General features: G+C 38.8%; 1 protein-coding gene across 1 annotated transcript in view; it reads left to right on the top strand.

Moving 5' to 3' along the window:
- HMCN1 (hemicentin 1) overlaps window positions 1–19,493 on the top strand; it is a gene marked incomplete at its 5' end in the record, with an annotated part of 190,986 nt that overhangs the window by 99,471 nt on the left and 72,022 nt on the right. The window contains 11 exons of the mRNA XM_084291227.1: window positions 501–670; window positions 912–1,066; window positions 2,378–2,501; window positions 3,841–3,942; window positions 5,342–5,518; window positions 8,262–8,413; window positions 9,200–9,323; window positions 13,337–13,512; window positions 15,084–15,180; window positions 17,236–17,358; window positions 19,167–19,328. Of these exons, the coding sequence (XP_084147353.1) occupies window positions 501–670; window positions 912–1,066; window positions 2,378–2,501; window positions 3,841–3,942; window positions 5,342–5,518; window positions 8,262–8,413; window positions 9,200–9,323; window positions 13,337–13,512; window positions 15,084–15,180; window positions 17,236–17,358; window positions 19,167–19,328 (1,562 nt within the window). The remainder of the gene's footprint in view (window positions 1–500; window positions 671–911; window positions 1,067–2,377; window positions 2,502–3,840; window positions 3,943–5,341; window positions 5,519–8,261; window positions 8,414–9,199; window positions 9,324–13,336; window positions 13,513–15,083; window positions 15,181–17,235; window positions 17,359–19,166; window positions 19,329–19,493) is intronic.

Here is a 19,493-nt window from a genome sequence, read left to right on the forward strand (position 1 = left end):
TATGTATTGATAGTTAATGTATGGAGGATAAGCTCTTATCTCCACTGAAGACAGTAACAGGCATGTACATTGCCGGATTTCAGTCCCATTTTGTTTTGAAGTAATTGGGTAGGTTGTGCCAAAATATATGTCCTAGGAGTTAGTGTAGATAAAAAGAGTTGACCGAATTCTTCTTCCATGGCTAATGCAAGTGTGTATTTATCATCTACCAGCAACAATTGACTTTGCTTTGGAGGTTTGTATCTGCTCTCTGTACTGCTTCCTAGCTGTCACCTTTCTGATGACTTCTTTAGTGCCTGTTCCCCTATATTCCCTTCTCATGATAACCACTTCAGACCATGACACTTGGAAAAGCAAAATATTACCTGAGATTTCCAAACCTTCCTAGAAATGCAAATAAGAGTTATTGACATGTTCTGTTTAATAGAAATGTGCATATTTTAGGACTGTTGTCACTCTTACTCTAATAGAGGTCTGAGTTTATACTTTCTTTTTGGTAGGTGGTTAAAAGATGGTCAGCCAGTTGAAGAGGGAGCTGGACATAAAATCTTATTAAACGGACAAAAACTTCTTATCTCTCAAGCTCAAGTGTCAGACACTGGCCGCTATAAATGTGTGGCTGCAAATACGGCAGGAGAACATGAAAAGGAATTTGATGTTACTGTACATGGTAGGTTATTCGAGGGGCAAAAAGGCAGCAGATTGCCACTACTGTACATGGCTGGCAAGAAGATACTCAAATTTTCTGTAATTTTTATTTATTTATTTTTTTTATTAGTGGGTTGAAAAGTAGGATATGAGAGTAGATGAAGTCAAAATAGAGCTACTCTTATTGGAAGGCTATTGCCACTGTGTATGTAAAGGTATATGTTCAAATGATATTTTATTTTTGTTTATGGTGCTTCTTGCAGTTCCTCCAACCATCAAATCATCTGGCGCTTCTGAGAGAGCTGTTGTGATACACAAACCTGTAACACTGCAGTGCGTAGCTAATGGCATTCCCAGCCCTTCCATAACTTGGTTAAAAGATGGTCAACCAGTAAACACAGCCAGAGGAAATACTAGAGTAAGTACTATTTTTATGGAATTAAAACCATGAAAAATAGTTACAGTAAGTTAAATGTGTTAGTGCTTCTTTTCCTTTTGCTTTCCTCATGCTGTGATACAAAGATGTTAAAAGATCCATCCTGGAGAATGATGGGCTTTTTACCTGAATGGATGGTTTATCAGATTGAGTAGCACTGTTAAGCAGACTGAATCCCATTAGATACCTCTGTACCAGAAGAGTTTGTGACTGTAAATTCATTATCTGGCTCCTTTCAGTTATACTTTAGCCTTCAAGGTATGGTCATCTGTCAGTTAGAAGATACCTCTCCCCGCCTGCCACCATGATGTGGGATTAGATGAGTTTTTCTATAAGCGTTGCCCTTGCAGCACCTACTTGTACATTCCCGTCTCATTGTAAGATTCTAACTTTCAGTGAACAGCCCTTCCTAGTGCTTGCATGCTCCAGGGAATGAAGTGCTTGTAATGGTTTTGATTTACTTCAGGCTGTAGCAGTTTCTGACATCATGCCAGAGGCAGCTCTCTCTGCTTGCAGCCCCATCTTCACCTTGCTTGCCTGCCTCACTGCCATGTAGGTCTTCTCACAGTTGTACAGCTAATAAATAATCCCATTGTCCCAGGAACACTGAGGTCTCTGAACTAGCAAGACACCTCTTGCATGAATATCAGCACCAGGTTAGGAGAAAGATGAGACTGGCTGTATTCAGCATACATGTCTACTGTGCCATTACACAGAATCACAGAACCATTGAGGTTGGAAAAGACCTCCAAGATCACCTAGTCCAACCTCTGACCTAACACTAATAAGTCCTCCACTAAACCATATCACTAAACTCTACATCTAAACATCTTTTAAAGACCTCCAGGGATGGTGACTCAACCATTTCCCTGGGCAGCCTATTCAAATGCCTAACAACCTTTCTGGTAAAGAAGTTCTTCCTAATATCCAGCCTAAACCTCCCCTGGTGCAACTTTAGCCTATTCCCCCTCATCCTGTCACCAAGCACATGGGAGAATAGACCAACCCCCACCTTGCTACAGCCTCCTTTAAGGCATTCTATAGAGAGTGATAGGGTTGCCCCTGAGCCTCATCTTCTCCAGGCTGAACAATCCCAGGTCCCTCAATCTCTCCTTGTAAGACTTGTTCTCCAGACCCCTCACCAGCTTCGTCGCCCTTCTCTGGACTCGCTCGAGCACCTCGGTGTCCTTCTTGTAGCGAGGGGCCCAAAACTGAACACAGTACTTGAGGTGCTTAGTGCCTCTGCCTGTGATCATTGTGTAAAGTGGTTCCCTTCTATCTGTTTTGGTACAGCTGGAGTCTTCAGGCCGTATTCTGCAAGTTGTCAAGGCCCTGCTCGAGGATGCTGGCCGATACACTTGTGTGGCAACAAATGCTGCAGGAGAAGCCCAACAGCACGTTCGGCTTCATGTGCACGGTAATGATGTTTCTGCCTCTAGTTAGAAGCTAAACCTTTGGTGGTTTTAAGGCAGCTTTTTTACATCTGTATTCCTTTCTCTTTTAAACTCTCTGGCATTTTTGTTACCTGTGCACATCCATCCTTCAGTTTTCATTCTTTGTCTCACTCCATTCATAAGAAGCTAGGGCAAAAGCTGTCTTTCTTGGGATTTGGCTTTTCTTGCGTGGTACTGAGGGCCACTGAAAGAGAAACCTTCCAGTTAACTTTTCTGTTATCCCAAGAAGCTTTCTGACCAAGACAGTCAGAAGTATACTCTATGTTTCTGAATCAAGACCTGATGTACCCACCATTGGCATTACTAATTTAATCTAAATCTCCTGGAGAAAATGGCATTGCCCATGAACTTGCAATGGGGAAGTTCTACATGAATTTCTCTGAGAAAGAAAAATTCTGTCATGTCAAAAACAGTTTTATTTTTCAGCTAAAAACAAGTCAAAAGAAATCAGGGAAACTTCAAAAGCTGTTGTTTGCACGTGAATTTGGCAAATGCGCTCACCATGATTTACGTATATTTACCTCAGAAGTGGTCATGAAGTGTCGTGCATTCTTGATGTGACTCAGTTCTCAAAGGATACAGGAGGTGTGATGATGGACTGTGGCAAAGTGTTCATGAGTATGATTATGTGGACTTTAAGTGTCAAACAGAATCAGTAACTGGGAAATGTTAAATTGAAACAGAAATAAGATTTCAGTATCTCCCTGAATGAGACTTGGAAAGAGAAGCTGCACTCATCTTATATTGTGATAATTGCATCATAGTTGATTTTGGTGTCAGTCCCATGCTCACAAATTTTGCTTGTGATCTTCACATTCAGAGTGTCACTGTCTGGTGTTTATGGCACATTCCAAATTTACAGATACCAGTAATACAGAGTCTTGCCTTGTTAAAGCACTGTACAACATTCGGTTTAATATTACCAGTTCAAGTGACCTTGCCACCTTGGAAGAACTGCTGTTCTGTGTTGTGCACCCATTTCTTACAAGTCCATTTTTAAGAATCACTTTCCCTGCCTTCTCTTACTGACACCCCCACCCCCCCCCCCCCCCCCCCCCAAAAAAAAAAATAAACCACCCACATTTTACACATTTCATTCCTCTTAACACTAATGAGGCTATATAATGAAAGCAGTCCAGTTCCAAAGGTGCAGTTTCTTGAGAAATTTCTTAGTCACCCAGTAGTTAGTTAAAGCTTGGGCAATTAATTGCCTAGAGTTTCTCAGAAGGCAGATTACGATTGGAAGCTTTGCCAACTGGGTGGCTGAACTAATGAAAACCTAATACTTTTGTTTTTACCCAGAACCACCCAGTCTGGAGGATGCAGGGAAAATGTTAAATGAAACAGTGGTCGTGAATAATCCAATCCATCTTGAATGCAGAGCAACTGGGAACCCTCTGCCAGGTATGCACCTTTGAGAACATGAAGAAAGGCTGATAGCATGTATTTGCTTTTATATGTCTTTTGAAAATAATAGGTATTCTGAATATGAAGTTAATTTTGTGGTATTGAAACTAGCTATGAAGTATTAAACGCTGTATGATGGGAAATGCCAATATATTGAGTGATGTGGAATAAATATTGAGGAATTCACTATTTTTAGTAAAATAAATCAAAACCAGAAGGATATACTACACCCTCAAGCATACAGTAGTGCCTGCTCCATAGGCAATAATATGGTTAGTCTTCTACAAAATCCGCTTTAAACAGCTACTCGTCAGGTCAGTATTTTATAGTATTTTATAGTGTAGAGCAAACTTAGAACAATAACCTTAGTATTGAGTGTGCCTGTCAAGTGGGGCCACATCTAGGACCTTATCTAAAGTCTGTTGAAATTTATAGGAGTCTCTGTTTGGTTTGGGCCCCTGGCATGCGTAAATGCAAATGTTTTGTGTGTGTGCGCCATGCTTTCTGTGGCATACCCAGATGATAAGATTATACTTAGGATTTTCAGAGTTCTCCTTATATTATCAGTTTTGAACACCAGGCCCTGTATATCTGTTTGTGGTTTATTTTATTCATGCTTTGTGTAGTTATAACCTTGCACACAGCCTTGGTCATCATCAGTCAGGCCAGACTACTTCTTGAATGAGAGTCTTTCACAGAAAACTTGTGTTACAAAAAATGATTCAGTAAGCAGCAGTTTCATGTAACTGCAGAGTGAAGTGATGCCAGTAAAGCATTGGTTAGCACCAGCACTGTGCTGATAGAGGGTGCCATCTTTTGGCTGAGATGCAAGAAATTCCTCGTTTTTTGTTAGGTTCCTATAATATATTGCTTTGAAATAATACTGTTTTTCCAGTTTTCATTTTCATTTTTTTTTGCCTCCAAGATGAACTTTGTTTTGACTGTTCATGTTTTGACTCCATCAATTTTCCAGGTGGTTCAGTTTAGTGTAGCAGTACTTTAGGGTAAAAGATAAAAATGATATTATTGTTTATTTTTAAACAGCTTCTGTTGACCTTAGTATGAGGTGAGTAGACCCCTTTAAGTATGCTTTGTGTTATTTTATTTTTTTTTATCTTCAGAACATATTTTCACGTGTACGTTGTGTGCATGTATGATAGTTTCAAGTTTGTGCTATTGAGACCTGTAGGCATGGTTAGTATTTTGCACAGATGTTTTGTGCTGATTTTCTCATTTCCTAGCTACTTTTTACTTTTACAAATCAATATATATTCATTATAATTAATAAATGTTAGTTTTATGTATCTGAAAATTCAGATGGAAAATTTGAAGAATCTTTGGTCCTGTTGTTTATAACGGGGAATTCTTGTGATAACTTTCGCATTCCATTATGCAGCTATCACATGGTACAAAGACAATCGTCCACTTACCAGTGCTACAAGTGCCACTTTCCAGAACAGAGGGCAGGTTCTGCAGATTGAGGGAGCTCAGATCTCTGACACTGGCATTTATAAGTGTGTGACTGTCAATGCTGCAGGCTCAGCTGAGTTGTTTTACAATCTTCAGGTTCATGGTAAGTACTGCTAAACTTGTGAAAAACACCTACGTGCACCACTTTTACTCTTTTCAAGTTTCAAGTCTGCTTAGGAGTCTTACCATCATTCAGCACACCATTGTACTGGAAGAGATATGGCAGGGGTCAAGGTGAGAAAATTTCTTTTGTTTGTTTGTTTGTTTTACCAATACGATTTTAATATTAGGAAGATATGGCGAGGGAATTAAATTTTAGGAAGAATGAGCAGAGGCACCAGATTGGTGGAAAATGTATTTATATTACCACTTGAGGTAACATAAATAAAATATTTATAAAATACAAACATAAATATAAGATATTTATATGTAAATATAAATTAAAAAAAATATATATATATATATATAAAGGTATTTATATTCCACTTAATTTGGAAGGACTTGCAATTGCTGCATTTTGCTGGGGATTACTTCAAAGCCTACAGTAGATAAAGACAGGACACAAATCAAATGTTCTTTCATAATCCAACAGTCTTAAAAATATACTGTCTAATAAGATGAAGTGAAAGTGTGGGTGTTTGTAGACATGAGACACCTGATCAAAAGCCAAATTGGAGCTTTTCCACTGATTTCAGTGGATTTAGGATCAGGCCCTGATCCAAATTCTTATCTTTGATACGTGCATATGCATGTAACTGGTTTTCAGTGGGAGTCTTCCATGCAAAACTGCGTCCCAAATTTGGCCCAGTGTCCCCAACTCATATGCATACCCAGTATGTAGTTCCTATTAAAGTTAATTAACAAATAAAGACTTGGGCAGTACATTTCCATGGGATTAATGATCATCATGGGAGAAACTGATGGCTCGAGACATGGTCAAAGGCAATTAACCCCACCCAGTGATTAATTTCCAGGAAATACTTAGAGCCAAGGTCATTATTCTGGTTAGACCAAGAAATGAAAAATAACTCCCAAGTATATGTGTGTCTTCTTATGGGTGGTGGAACTGCAGCAGATATGTACAGAGTTTTCTGGGGATCACATACTCTCTGACTTAGTTGTATAGACAGGAGAAATAAAATTGTAATCCCTTCCAGAATAGGATATATGCAGTTGCAGCCAGTGCTAATTGCATCAAAGGAAGCTGAAACAGTTATCCATGAACCTACTTTATTCAGCTTGTGTGGTACAGGGCTTAAAATGGAGTGCTTCTTCGATTTCACAGAAACAAGGTTCTCATCCAGTTTATTTAGAGTTTGATTTTGATAAGAGAAAGCTTTCTTTTCTGTTAATGGTAGAAGCAAGAACAACTACTAAAGGGAGAACACAGAAAGTTGCATTGCATTTACTGAAAGCCTGCTCTAGATTTTTGTGTGGCAGCTGGCATTGTGAGTAAGCACCTATCTTGGTCAATTGTTGGTTGCATTCAACAACTTCTGTTATTAATAGACTGTTGTGGGTGTAGTAGCGATGGTAGAAATTATCAACTGATTTTTGAAATAAAGCCTGATACTGCAGGCTTAACACTGAATGAAACTGGGCAAGCCTATTTAAAGGAAGTTGGTTGAATTTCAGCTTAGCTTATTCTTCTAATGTCATTGTATTAAGATTTTTGCACTCCTTTCTCACCATTAGAACTTTTTCAGGCATTTGAGAACAATGAATGCTATTGAAATGAAATGGGGAAACTGTGCATATATATGGAAAAAAAGATTGTAGAATCACACTTGTGTTTTTTCTACCTTTTCTGCTATTACTGGGTTTTATCTAAGGATAGGTAGTCTGAGTTACAGGCTGTTACAAATTGCTGAATTTATTAACATATCTTATTTTCGTTAAAGAATTTCTGATTTTTTTTTTCCTGGCATAGGATATGTATGAGTAGAACACACCAGTCTAATGTTTTTTCTCGGGGTTCAAGTATTATGTTTTGTGACTGACAGTGAAAGTGAAGTTACATCACTAAGTTTTAATTGGTAGGAACAAATAATAGCTTTAATTCTCCTGGTAAATGAACCATCTTCCTTTTCTAACGCTTACACATTAAAATGCAAATGTTGATTATATATTGAAAACAGCTTTTTGATTTTAAAGCTGTTTTCTTTCCATAACCATGCATCAGTGCTACACCCACACTTGCTTACTGATGAACAGCCTGAATGAAAGAAGCATAGAAATAACAAAAGAAATATACTGGAAATCTTAGATATGTTCCTGCCTCCTCTTTCAGTGTAGTGCTGCAAAATGTGCTAGACCTTATACCTAAAGTAATTGTTTTGAGATGTTCCATTAAGATGATTTTTATCATCAGGAAGATGTTATGCAGGTTGATCTGGTAAATGTTCATGTAAGTTCTGCAAGGTTGATTTATTACTCTGTGCATGTATTTGCTTTATGCAGTTTATCTTATATACTTCCCTCTTTAATCTCCACCACTGTTAATGCCTTTCACGAGGTCTAAAGGGAATGTTATAAAAGTCTTGAAGGAATATTTTCAGGTTTTATGTTCTGGTTCCCGGGTTTCACAGCTGTCCTCTGGGCTGTGGGCCCAATCATGCTTACCGTTGCTCACAGTAGTTTCATTGAAATTATCTGACTTTTTAGGTCAATAAAGAGCAGGATTTGGCAGAGAGCAAACAAATGACAGTAGTGGTAACATTAGAAATCTTTCCAACAACAGAGTGCCTTGCAGAAAGAGAAACAATGTCCAAAAGTAAGCATCCCATTTAATTTCATTGTGATTTATACTCCTACGTAGCAGCTCCAGATTTATTTTCTTTTTCCAGTCCCACCATCAATCTCTGGCAGCAATGACATGGTGGCAGTGGTGGTTAATAATCTAGTGCGAATGGAGTGTGAAGCAAGAGGCATCCCCGCGCCTATTCTGACGTGGCTGAAAGATGGTAGCCCTGTTTCCAGCTTTAGCGACGGACTCCAGGTACTGGGTTCAAATCCTGCCATCTGTGTTGTTTCCTGTTTTGGTATGAGACTTTAAAACTTGTGCAGTTTAATGAAACTTAAAAATTTGGAGGTTTTGGAATGAGAGTATAGGACTTTTTGCTCTAGGATATTGTGGCATGTTTACAGTAATTATTGTGTGAAGTGTGCTCATTATGGATATGTTGAAACATGGTGGTTCTTTCAAATGATGTCATACTGAGTAAGGATAGGCAAGTTTTTTACTTACTGGCAAGAAGAGTAAATTGGACCTCATTTATATCCCGAAGAGATACATAGAGTCCAAGATTGGGTAATATCTCATTACAAAAAATAATAATTTGGGAGGAAAAAAGAAGACTATGATGCAAGGAGATGCTTCTGAGTTAAAAGGAGGAGGCATGACTGCTCCTTTAAAGCCAGTTTTATGATCTGAAAGGAGAGAGGGGAAATTTGTGTAAGTCTGTGGGTCATTTGGGGCACAGACAGAAGATGTGACAATGTTTGAAACTAATGAGAGGGAGGAATGTCCAGATCCTACAAAGACTTTTAAGTGCCAGGAGTTTATGAAGACTTGTGTAAAGTTAGACTTTTGCTTTTGCATGTCTTGGTGAAAAAAAAAAAAAAAAAAGAACAATGGAGTGCAGGGAAGAGTGTAGGTAAAAATATAGATTGTGGGAAGCAATGGCAAAACAAGTATTTTGTTTTGATATGAAACCTAATGGTTCTCTCTGCTTCTGTTTTACTTTGAGGCATGTATACTGAATGTGGTGTGCTTCTATTGCAGGTTCTGTCTGGGGGTCGAGTCCTGGCACTGACCAGTGCTCAGATCAGCGACACAGGAAAATACACTTGTGTTGCAGTGAATGCTGCAGGCGAGAGTCAAAGAGATATTGATCTCAGAGTTTATGGTGAGATTTTCTGACTTTTTTTTTTTTTTTGAATAATGAAAACTGCTTATGGAGCTTTAATTAAACACAATGTGGCCCAGATGGTTAACAACCATAAAGAAAAATCATTCCAACTCTTAATGAAAGACAAAGGGATTAGGAGGTGTTTGTATGTGCCTGTATGTAAGTTTATATATGCATACAGTCAGGTATTAAAGTATGGGTATTCTTTTTTGTATTTTTGAAGAAACATAGTTGCAGTGCATTTATATGTTTCATACACACAGGCTCATTTATAAATGTTAGGAGAAAATACATTTGTCTTTGTGTGAATAACATGTAGATCACATGGACAAAAGATGTTATTGTGGCCAGAGCTCAGTTGTCTTTACCAGAATGAGTTGGTGTGAATTTGCCATACGCATCTCAAGTTTTCATTCTGTTTTCAGGCCCTTACTACACCTGCCAAAATGGTGGTGACTTTTGTAGTGCTAATAATGATGCTGTAGAGAGCTATATTGAACCCAACCAGTCAACTTTGTCTCTTTCAAAAAGCAGGACATGTAACTCTTTAGCTGTTGTGCTTTGCTAGTTTTCCAAATTGTGTCAAGCAGTTAATTTTGAATTCTCTTTGACTGAACTCATGTAAATTCATTCTTCCTCCTCATTTTGTGTAACATTTCCAGCTTCCTCCTTATTCTTGAGATTGATTTTAGATGCCTTTTTGTATTTTGTTCTTAAGAGATCACTGGTGATGTACACACACCAAAGAGCAAAAAGTACTGCCAGGAGGGAAGCCAGGGAGCTTGATGGTAGTAAGTCTCAAGTTTCCCTGGACAGCTGAGTGAGGATGAACAATGATCTACCACTTGTTTTAGAAATCTTACAGTACCAGATATGGAGAGAAGGTTTTGGAATAAAAGAATCTTTGTGGGTTCTCTTTTGCTTTTAATAGATCAGCTGGGAGAAAACTGTTTTTGGTCTGCCAGTCTCTAGCTTAACGGCAACTGTAAGCAGACTCTCTGGAAAATCTTGCAAGAGGAGTTAGAAGTTTGGATGTTTCCTTAGGCAAATAGGAACAGTTTGTCTGGTTATTTGTTTTCAAGTTTGGCTTTCAGAATAGACTTGCAAAGGCATTGTGGTTAGGATACTCACTCGTGACTTGAGTCATGGCTACTTTTTTCATCTGCAAGAGGCAGTTCAGAAAGTCAGGATTCTGGCACAGCAAGTTCAAGTTTAAAGTGGGCTAGAACATTTTAATCTAGAGCAAGGAATATTAAAGTACATTTTGCAGTTTGAGGACATGTGTATATGTATACATAACTGCAGAAATAGCATGGATCTTCTTATTGTTCCTCTTCTATTTTTTGGAACCTCTGTCCCTTTTAGCTAGATGAAATTAAAAGAGTTAGAAGTTGTGTGTGTTTGCAATTACTGTTGTAACAGAAGCTGGCCAGGGTTGAGCTCAGCTGCAGGGCTGTCTTGAGTGAGGCTGTCACCAAAAAGTAATATCACTCTTGGGATTTAACCTCATATGGGTAGTCTAATTAAGAAGCCACAGGAGGAAAATAATTTGGAATGCTTTTGGAGCTGAGGTGGTTAGAAATGAGTGGTACACTAAGCCAGTCTAGGAGTTGGAACAGCCTGGATAATGTATAGTTGCCATGAGCATAATAAGATTAATTTCAAACCTTATTCCTTCAGAAACAAATGATGTAGTATCTGTCTTTCTGTGTTTTATAAACTCAGTTTCCTTTTGAATACATTTCAATTCATTTAGCTGAGAGGAAAAGTAATTGGTGGAAAAATGTTTGGAAAATAAATTTGCCTTCTGCAGTAATGGATTAGCTTCCAATTTTCAGTTCCACAACACTTGTAAAGAATCTAGGCCTTTGTGAATTCTACAAAGAAAGTAAGATAAACAGATTTATTTTTTTTTCAGTTACTCTATTTCTTATCCACTGAGACCAGACTTTTCCCTAAATTATTTCCAAACTGTGAAATCAGCTGCTCTGCTGAGTACTTCCTGTGCAAGAAAAACAAAGCTTTATTGTTAGTGTTATTTTTCAGGACATCTTGAGAACTGTATTGCTGGTTTACTGAGTACTGCTTTGGGACATTTTATAATCTCATGTGTGCTAATTAATTCAATATCTTTTTTGTTCAAATTGAAGCCCAGAGTATTTCTCATGGACAGTTCCACTGCTTCCCTCCTTCATACCCATGTATTTTGGGCAATCAGACATGCAATTTTTGGACTAATGGATTGCAAAGATAAAAAGTAAAGGAAATGTGACAATAAGGGCTTTTATATTTGGCCCTGGTCAACATTTTATTGGGTGAACTGAACAGTTTCTAGTACATTGTGAGTATAAAAATCTCACCAGATCTATGTAACTAGATGAATTAATTCTTGCTAGAAGTTTTGATTTTGTAAATCTTAAATTGCAAACCTAATGTTGTCTTAATGTCAAGAGTCTGTAATGAGCGTGCCTTAGATTTTTAAATTGCAAGAAAGCAAAGGTAATCCCTATTGGTTGCTGTAAGGATTTAAGAACATACATGCCATTAAGAGCACAAATAGGAGTTCTGTTCTGGATCATGTTTGAGCAGCCCAGTAAAAGCACTTCTACTCTTAGTTTGCTGTTAGTGATGTACTAAATTTATTATGAGCACTCCCAGATACTGTCCCACTGGCTCTGATCTGGGAAAGGGAACTTCCAGTGGTGAGCTGCTAGTAAGCAGCAACAACTCATAGCATGATGGCCTACTGCACTCTCACAATTTTCTAAGAGTGTGTGTGTATCTCAGGCTGAAACATTTTAAAACTCTTGCTGTGGCAATGTTTTGTCAACGACTCAAAGCTGCCGGGAAGTCTGAAAATCTGTGAGCGGTGATGCAGCACGCTGTTACCAAAGAACATTTGGTTGAGCTGTGAATATTGACACAAAGCCATGGACGACAAAGAGTTTTCAGTCATTAATCTTTTAATTTAACCTCATCTTGTCAGTAATATTTCAGTAATATTTCCTCCTTGATTTAGGGAGTTCTTTTCAACTCCAGCCATGAATACTTTCTCAATGGAAAATTACTCACATGATGCGTTCCAGGGTTTAGTTCTCAATTGCTTCTCAGTTGCTTTGTTTTTTGGAAAACACAGCTAATTTTTAAAATGAGGGAAAAGTATTCACTTTCTTGAATCTTTATACCACTTGAGAACAGCTAATGGGCTGCAATTTCAATGTCCAGAAGTGTTTTTGTCTTCTACATGGGCAACATTTGTTCCAAAAGCTGATATTTCTACCCTGTAATTTGGAAACGTGATAAAAATTTTTGCTGCCACTGCAACTGTTGCACAAATTTAAATATAGTGCTCAGTGCCAACAATCACAATAATTAGCTAGCAGACAGCACAGAAAACAAATAGACAATAATGTAATAATAAATTATGACTCACTGATGATTAATTTCTTAACCCATTCACTTGGCTGGAAACATGTAAATTCTCATTGTGTCTTCTTTATTTGGCCATCTTTGGACAATATTCTTCTTAGAGTTCTCCTTAGAGCCAACTATGCATGCTGGCATTGTTTGGAACATTTTAAGACATTTTAACCTTCTTGGTTTGAGTATTATCTTGTGAACCTTTATGCTCATTAACTCTCTCTATTATTTGTGTGTGTGTGATTTTAGCAGGTGTGTATTTCTCTCTTTCTCTCTCTCTCTCTAATATATATATAATATAATATGGCGATTTTCCCTTCTAAATATATTTTTCTGCAAGTCTTAGCTTACCTACACCATTTCTCCATAGTTTATATTTTACAAGCATGTATCTTGTGTAGAGGATATTCTGTTGGTAACAAAATTATTTTGGTGCTTGTTGAGATCTAAAGGAAACTTAAGTTCTATGTCAAAAAGGTAGTAACTGCCACTTTGTTTTCATTAAATGAAGACTTGTTAGCTCTACAGTATGTCTTACTCTGGGGAGTCTGCAATGCTCAAAGGTCCTTTGTTTTGATTTATTGCTATAGTTCCACCAAACATCATGGGAGAGGAACAAAATGTCTCTGTACTCATCGGCGAAACAATGGAGCTGCTCTGCCAGAGCAATGCTGTTCCCCCACCTGTGCTGACATGGCTCAAAGATGGACGACCCTTGCTGAAGAAACTAGGTCTTAGCATCTCTGAAGATGGAAGTGTACTGAAGGTAAATTGGGTGGTCAGGCTTCAGCAGTGATTGCTTCCTGGGGAGTATCCCCATCATGATGGTGCTAGATATGTGTTAGAGGCTGGGTAGCATCAGGCCCTCTGGTGCAACAGAGAACTGTAGATAAGGACTGAGAGATCACAGACAACTAGATGTTTCTATAGAGGTTTTGCAGGAGTGCTCCTCTGTTATTTAGGGAGACAGATGTAAACATAAAAATTAAAACTTAGAATCATAGAATACCCCGAGTTGGACCCACAAGAATCATTGAGGGCAACTCCTGGCACCACACAGGTCTACCCAAAAATTCAGACCATATGACTGAGAGCACAGTCCAAAGCCTTCTTAAACTCCGACTGGCTTGGTGCTGTGACTGTGTCCCTGGGGAGCCTGTTCCAGTGTGTGAGCACCCTCTCAGTGAAGAAACTTTTCCTGATATCCAGTCTGAACCTTACATGTCACAGCTTGACTCCATTCCTGTGGGTCCTGTCACTGGTCACTAAAGAGAAGAGATCGATACGTGCCCCTGCACTCCCCCTCATGAGGAAGCTGTAGACCATGATGAGGTCATGCCTCAGCCTCCTCTTCTCCAGGCTGAACAGGCCCAGTGACCTCACTCGTTCCTCATACATCTTCCCCTCCAGGCCCTTCACCATTTTTGTAGCCCTCCTCTGGACACTCTCCAACAGTTTCATGTCCTTTTTGTGCTGTGGTGCCCAGAACTGCACACAGTGCTCGGGGTGAAGCCGCACCAGCACAGAGCAGAGCAAGACAATCACTTCCCTCGACCGACTGTGCTGATGCACCCCAGGATACGGTTGGCCCTTCTGGCTGCCAGGGCACACTCCTGGCTCATGTTCAGCTTGTTATCCACCAAAACCCCCAGATCCCTCTCTGTGGGGCTGCTCTCCAGTGTCTCGTCCCCCAGTCTGTACGTATAGCCAAGGTTGCCCCGTCCCAGGTGCAGGACCCGGCACTTGCTCTTATTAAACTTCATGCAGTTGGTGATTGCCCAGCTCTCCAATCTGTACAGATCTCTCTGCAAGGCCTTTGCACCCTCAACAGCGTCAACAACTCCTCCCAGTTTAGTATCATCAGCAAATTTACTCAAAACACCTTCTAGTACTACATCCAAATCATTTATGAAAACATTGAAAAGAACTGGCCCTAAAATAGAGCCGTGGAGGACCCCACTGGTGACTGGCCACCAGCCCGATGTGACCCCATTTACCATAACCGTTTGAGCCCTGCCCATCAGCCAACTGTTCACCCATTGCATGATGTTTTTTTTTTGTAGCTGTATACTGGACATTCTGTCCAGTAGGATCCCATGGAAAACCATATTGAAAGCTTTACTGAAACCCAAAAAGATTACATCAGCTGGCTTTATTTGATTGACCAGATGGGTGATCTTATAAAAGGAAATTAAATTTGTTAAACAGGACCTACTCCTTGTGAACCCGTGTTGGCTGTGACCTATAGCAACACAAAAATACTGAGCAACCTCTCCCTGTAACTTCTCTGTACAACAATGCAAAAAGAAAAAACCCAGATTTTTATTTTCTTTCTAGATTGAAGGAGCTCAAGTACAGGATACTGGCCGTTACACTTGTGAAGCGACAAATGTTGCTGGAAAAACTGAAAAGAACTATAATGTTAATATTTGGGGTAAGATTTAAGCTTATTCCAGGAATGGGAATGAAGCTCAGAGTGGAGTTATGATGTGAGACACTGAAATTTTCTGTAGTTCATAAATACATAAAAGCTGAGGTTCGTGCAGGGTGACATTATTATATTTGCTGTAGTTAACAGTTTAAAGAAAGTGCATGCATTTTCCAAATTGCTTTGGTTAGATTCTAAATTAATACCAGCTACTTTGTAGGCCCTTGTCAGATTGGGTTTGCACGCATGATGATAGTTTAGAGCAGAAACTAAATGGCTTTGTATCCAGCTCCTGTTTGTGCACTCATACAGAGCAACTTACCAACCTCCAACTTTTCTAAATGCTGAAGCATGGAAATTCATATCTAAAAAGAAAACCAAACTATTTTACCTAGCTTTGTTTGCTCAGCAAAATTTCTAGATCTAAATCATAGTAATAGCATTAGTACAATGTTTCTATGAGTACATGATGAATGTAGCATATGATATTTATTTAAACCATTGATTTTGGTTAGCTTTTCCTGCACCATTACTTTGTCACTATATAAGGTGTTGAAATACACCTTATTTACTATTGCAAATTAATTTATTGCTTTTAAATCACAAAGCTAGAATTATCTAACAGGGTTTGTAATGATGAAACTAAAATTCTTAGTACAGAACAAAGTCATTATTTATTTGGTGTTTAAATTAAGGGGTTTACATTATAGTATCATACAAGGCCATGTGATATTTCCATGCTAAAGTATATGTCCATATACTGAGCTTGTCATCATCATCTCAGATCTCTTCCTTCCTCAGATTTGTAAGATTTGTACTGTTGCAAAGGACCTTTAGTGCAGGAGGGAATAGGGTTTATTCTTTTGTGCAGTGAGACCATTTCTGTAGGGTTTTGAGAGATGGGATAATTCTTTGCTAGTTAGCAGCTTTGATGGACTAAACTTAATAGAAACCAAAAGTTGCCTGTGAAAGTCATCTGTGGGTAACTGTTTAGAATTAGTCTTTGTTTACACCTGGGGACCAAAAGTCCTGCCTGCCATATTTCTAAGTTTTAAATCCAGGAAATGTATCCTACTGAGGACTGATGAGATCCTGAGGGCTAACTCTGGTTCCAGAACTAGAAGAAACAGCCCATGTGTTAGATGTAAGATGTACCTCCTCAGAGAATGGCACAAACTTTGTGACTTGAAGCAGGACAAAATAAAAGGTTGAAGCCAGTCCAGTACAATAAAGCTCTTTGCTTGCAGTCAGTCATTCTGAAACCCATACATCTGGTCGTGGCTAAAAAAAAAAAGTTAGTCTAAAGTGTCAGAAGGAGAAGCTGTCTACTGTCATGTGCATTTTAAATGCACTGGTTAAGTTGTTCACTAGCGAACTTTTACTCTATTGTCAGCCTACATTCTCCTCTGCTTTGTTTGGTCTCTTTTCAAGTATTACCTGCACTATTTTCATCTAAAGAGAATGGTTCCTCCATTTCAAGAAGGCAATTATCCCTTCCCTAATGACTGGACTAAAGTCCTTGAGAATGAAACTGAAAACAGTGGTCCCTTTTGTCTGCAACTGGCTTACAATCACAGAGCTGTTTAACAAAACTGGCAGTCTGCAATAGTAGGGCAGTTGAAGGGTTGGGGACCTTCATGTTGCATGTGGCAGCCAGTATATTGCCATATAAATTCAAGGGAGAAACTGGCTGAATTTTAAAAGTTATTTTCTGACATATGATTTAGGTTTATGAGCTAAGGCTATGAGCAGGGCAGCCTCTTAAAGTCAGTTTACGTAATTCACAGAAATGGCTCTGTACTGGGAAGTCTATTCAAAAGCCAGTGAGAAGTAGAGCCTATGCATACACCAGACCTCAGAGGCTGGAAAGATAGATGCAGTTGTTCGTAAGTATATTCCCTATTCAGGCAGGGTCTAGTTTGCATGGCAAGGAAGAGAATGCGATCCTTGTAATTTCTTCAGAGCACAATGGGACAGTTTTGTTTTAAGGTCAGTTTGGTTATACTGTTGGCTGATACCATTTTATTTCAAATGATGAACTGATTTGGTATTTCTTTTCAGTGTCACCAAGTATTTATGGCTCAGATGATATCTCTCAGCTGACAGCAATTGAAGGGAGCCTGATAAGCCTGATATGTGAGTCTAGTGGCATCCCACCACCTAGTCTTACCTGGAAAAAGAATGGTGAGTAACCATCCATTTCTGTAAACTGTTTTTGTAAAGCAAATGTGATAATTCTGACTTGCCATTTTTTTCCTTTTTTTTTTTTTTTTTTTTTTTTTTCCTGTGGACATTTTAGGTGGTGTGTTCTGAGGAGTACAAACATGTAGCCAGCTAAACAATCCCAATATTGAGTAAAATAAACTACAGCAGTAGATTATGTCATTCTCTAACTCACATGTGCTTAGCCTAGATGCCATTATTTCTAAAGGTGTTGGGGGGAGGAGGGGAGGAGGGAACACAGTGCAGTGCAGAGATTCCTGAGCTGACTTAAAACTGGACAGTTTATATATGTTAGTGAAGCACTTAAACCCTCTTAATACACTTACTTGTTGCACAGTGCAGTGGGACAGCTTCAAGAGTTATTCATGTATCCCAGCTGGCGTGGCTCTGAGTCACAGTGCTGTACTGTGGGACTGAGTTGGGGGTCTCTACCTTGTGATCCACTTGCATAACATAGATGTCTCCTCAAAATTTACTTTGATTTTTGCAGCTGTAGCACACAGCCAAGTGATGAAAATGCATCTAGCATAGCAGTTGCTTTGGGGGCTTGCTGAACCTTTCTCTCATCCCATCGTAATATTTAAGAGTAGTCTTCGCACCTTTTTGCTTTAGGGTTTGAAGTAATCATCGACAAATGTGTTCTTATGAAAGTAGGTATTTTACCTTCTTTTAAGCATGGGCACTGTTGAAGACAGAATAATAGACAAAGTAAAATGATGAATTCTTCCAGTATGGTAATTTTTGTGTTATTAATCAATCTTATCTTATTTATCTTTTTTTTTTTTTTTCAGAAGGTACATTTCAGTGTAGTGTGTGCCTACTTTAATTATGACTTGTAGAAAGAGCAGATTTTAATTACAAAACACTTTCTTTACTGCTGAAAATTTTCAGAGAAAATTAATTTTATCAAGCTCTTTTTAAACCCTCTCTACTGGAAGCCAAAAAAGGGACACTATAAGATGTTATAATAATGTATTTCAGTGCTGAAGTATGTACGCTTAAATTGCAGAAAGTAAACTTGAACCTGCTTGAAATTCTTGAAGGGCGGTGAGAAAGTAGTGCAATTTTCAATGTTATGCAGGAGCCAGATTAATCATCACCTTTGAAATGTAGTGCACATTTTCGGAGGGAGGATTTAAAATGTGTGACTGAGAAATGGAAATTCAGCTTGTAGGAATAATCAGTGGGAGGTGTATTCTTGCTGTCACAAAATCTCCCTGCAGTTTATAAAGGTGATGATAGTTGCCCAATCTTAGGTCTCCAAGATTGAAAATTCTGCTCAGAGAATGTCACATCATTTTGCTGAGCTGCGACTGTACCATTTCTGCTGAGCAGAAGTGTATTCACATGTGCCATGTGACACAATACGCAGATGGTCTGGGAGTGCAGACTACATCACATAGGTGTAAGATGTGCTGTACTGGCTGGGCTGGCTGAGACAATCATATACTATATGTGCAACAAGTCAGGTTTTACTGAAGATACTAAATTTGTGGAAGTGTCCAAGACACTTTGGATGTATGTAAGCATGGCGAAAGTTACTGTGCTTTAGCTCAGGTTGCTCTGTGTCATGCAGTCAGGAATTAATATGAGAAGTCCTCAGAATTTACCTACAAGGTTTCCGATGTCCAGGGAAACTCTGATATGGCAGTTCTAAAATAGACAATTGTGCTGCTCTGTAATTTTAAAATGAGCCAGTGGACTTTACACCACCTGAGCAAGCTCATTACTATTCTCTGTGTTTTTATCTGAAAGAATGTCTCTTGCAGGCTCTCCAATTGTGGCTGACCTTTCAGGAAGAGTACGGATATTATCTGGAGGCAGGCAATTGCAGATTTCAATTGCTGAGAAGTCTGATGCTGCATCTTACACTTGTATTGCTTCAAACGTAGCTGGAAGTGCAAAGAAAGAATACAGTTTGCAAGTATACAGTAAGTTACCATTAAATATTCTGTTCTGAAAAAGGTGCATTATGAAAGTGTCATCTGTATAGTGATGTTAAACTGCAAAATGTCTACTCTGGAACAAATGCAAGATACTCAGAGGAGATAAGTAAATATAATTTTTATGATTTGGACTTGGAGTTTGACCAAGAA

Source organism: Netta rufina, assembly GCF_964035555.1.
Source record: "Netta rufina genome assembly, chromosome: 8".
NCBI classification, from domain to species: domain Eukaryota; kingdom Metazoa; phylum Chordata; class Aves; order Anseriformes; family Anatidae; genus Netta; species Netta rufina.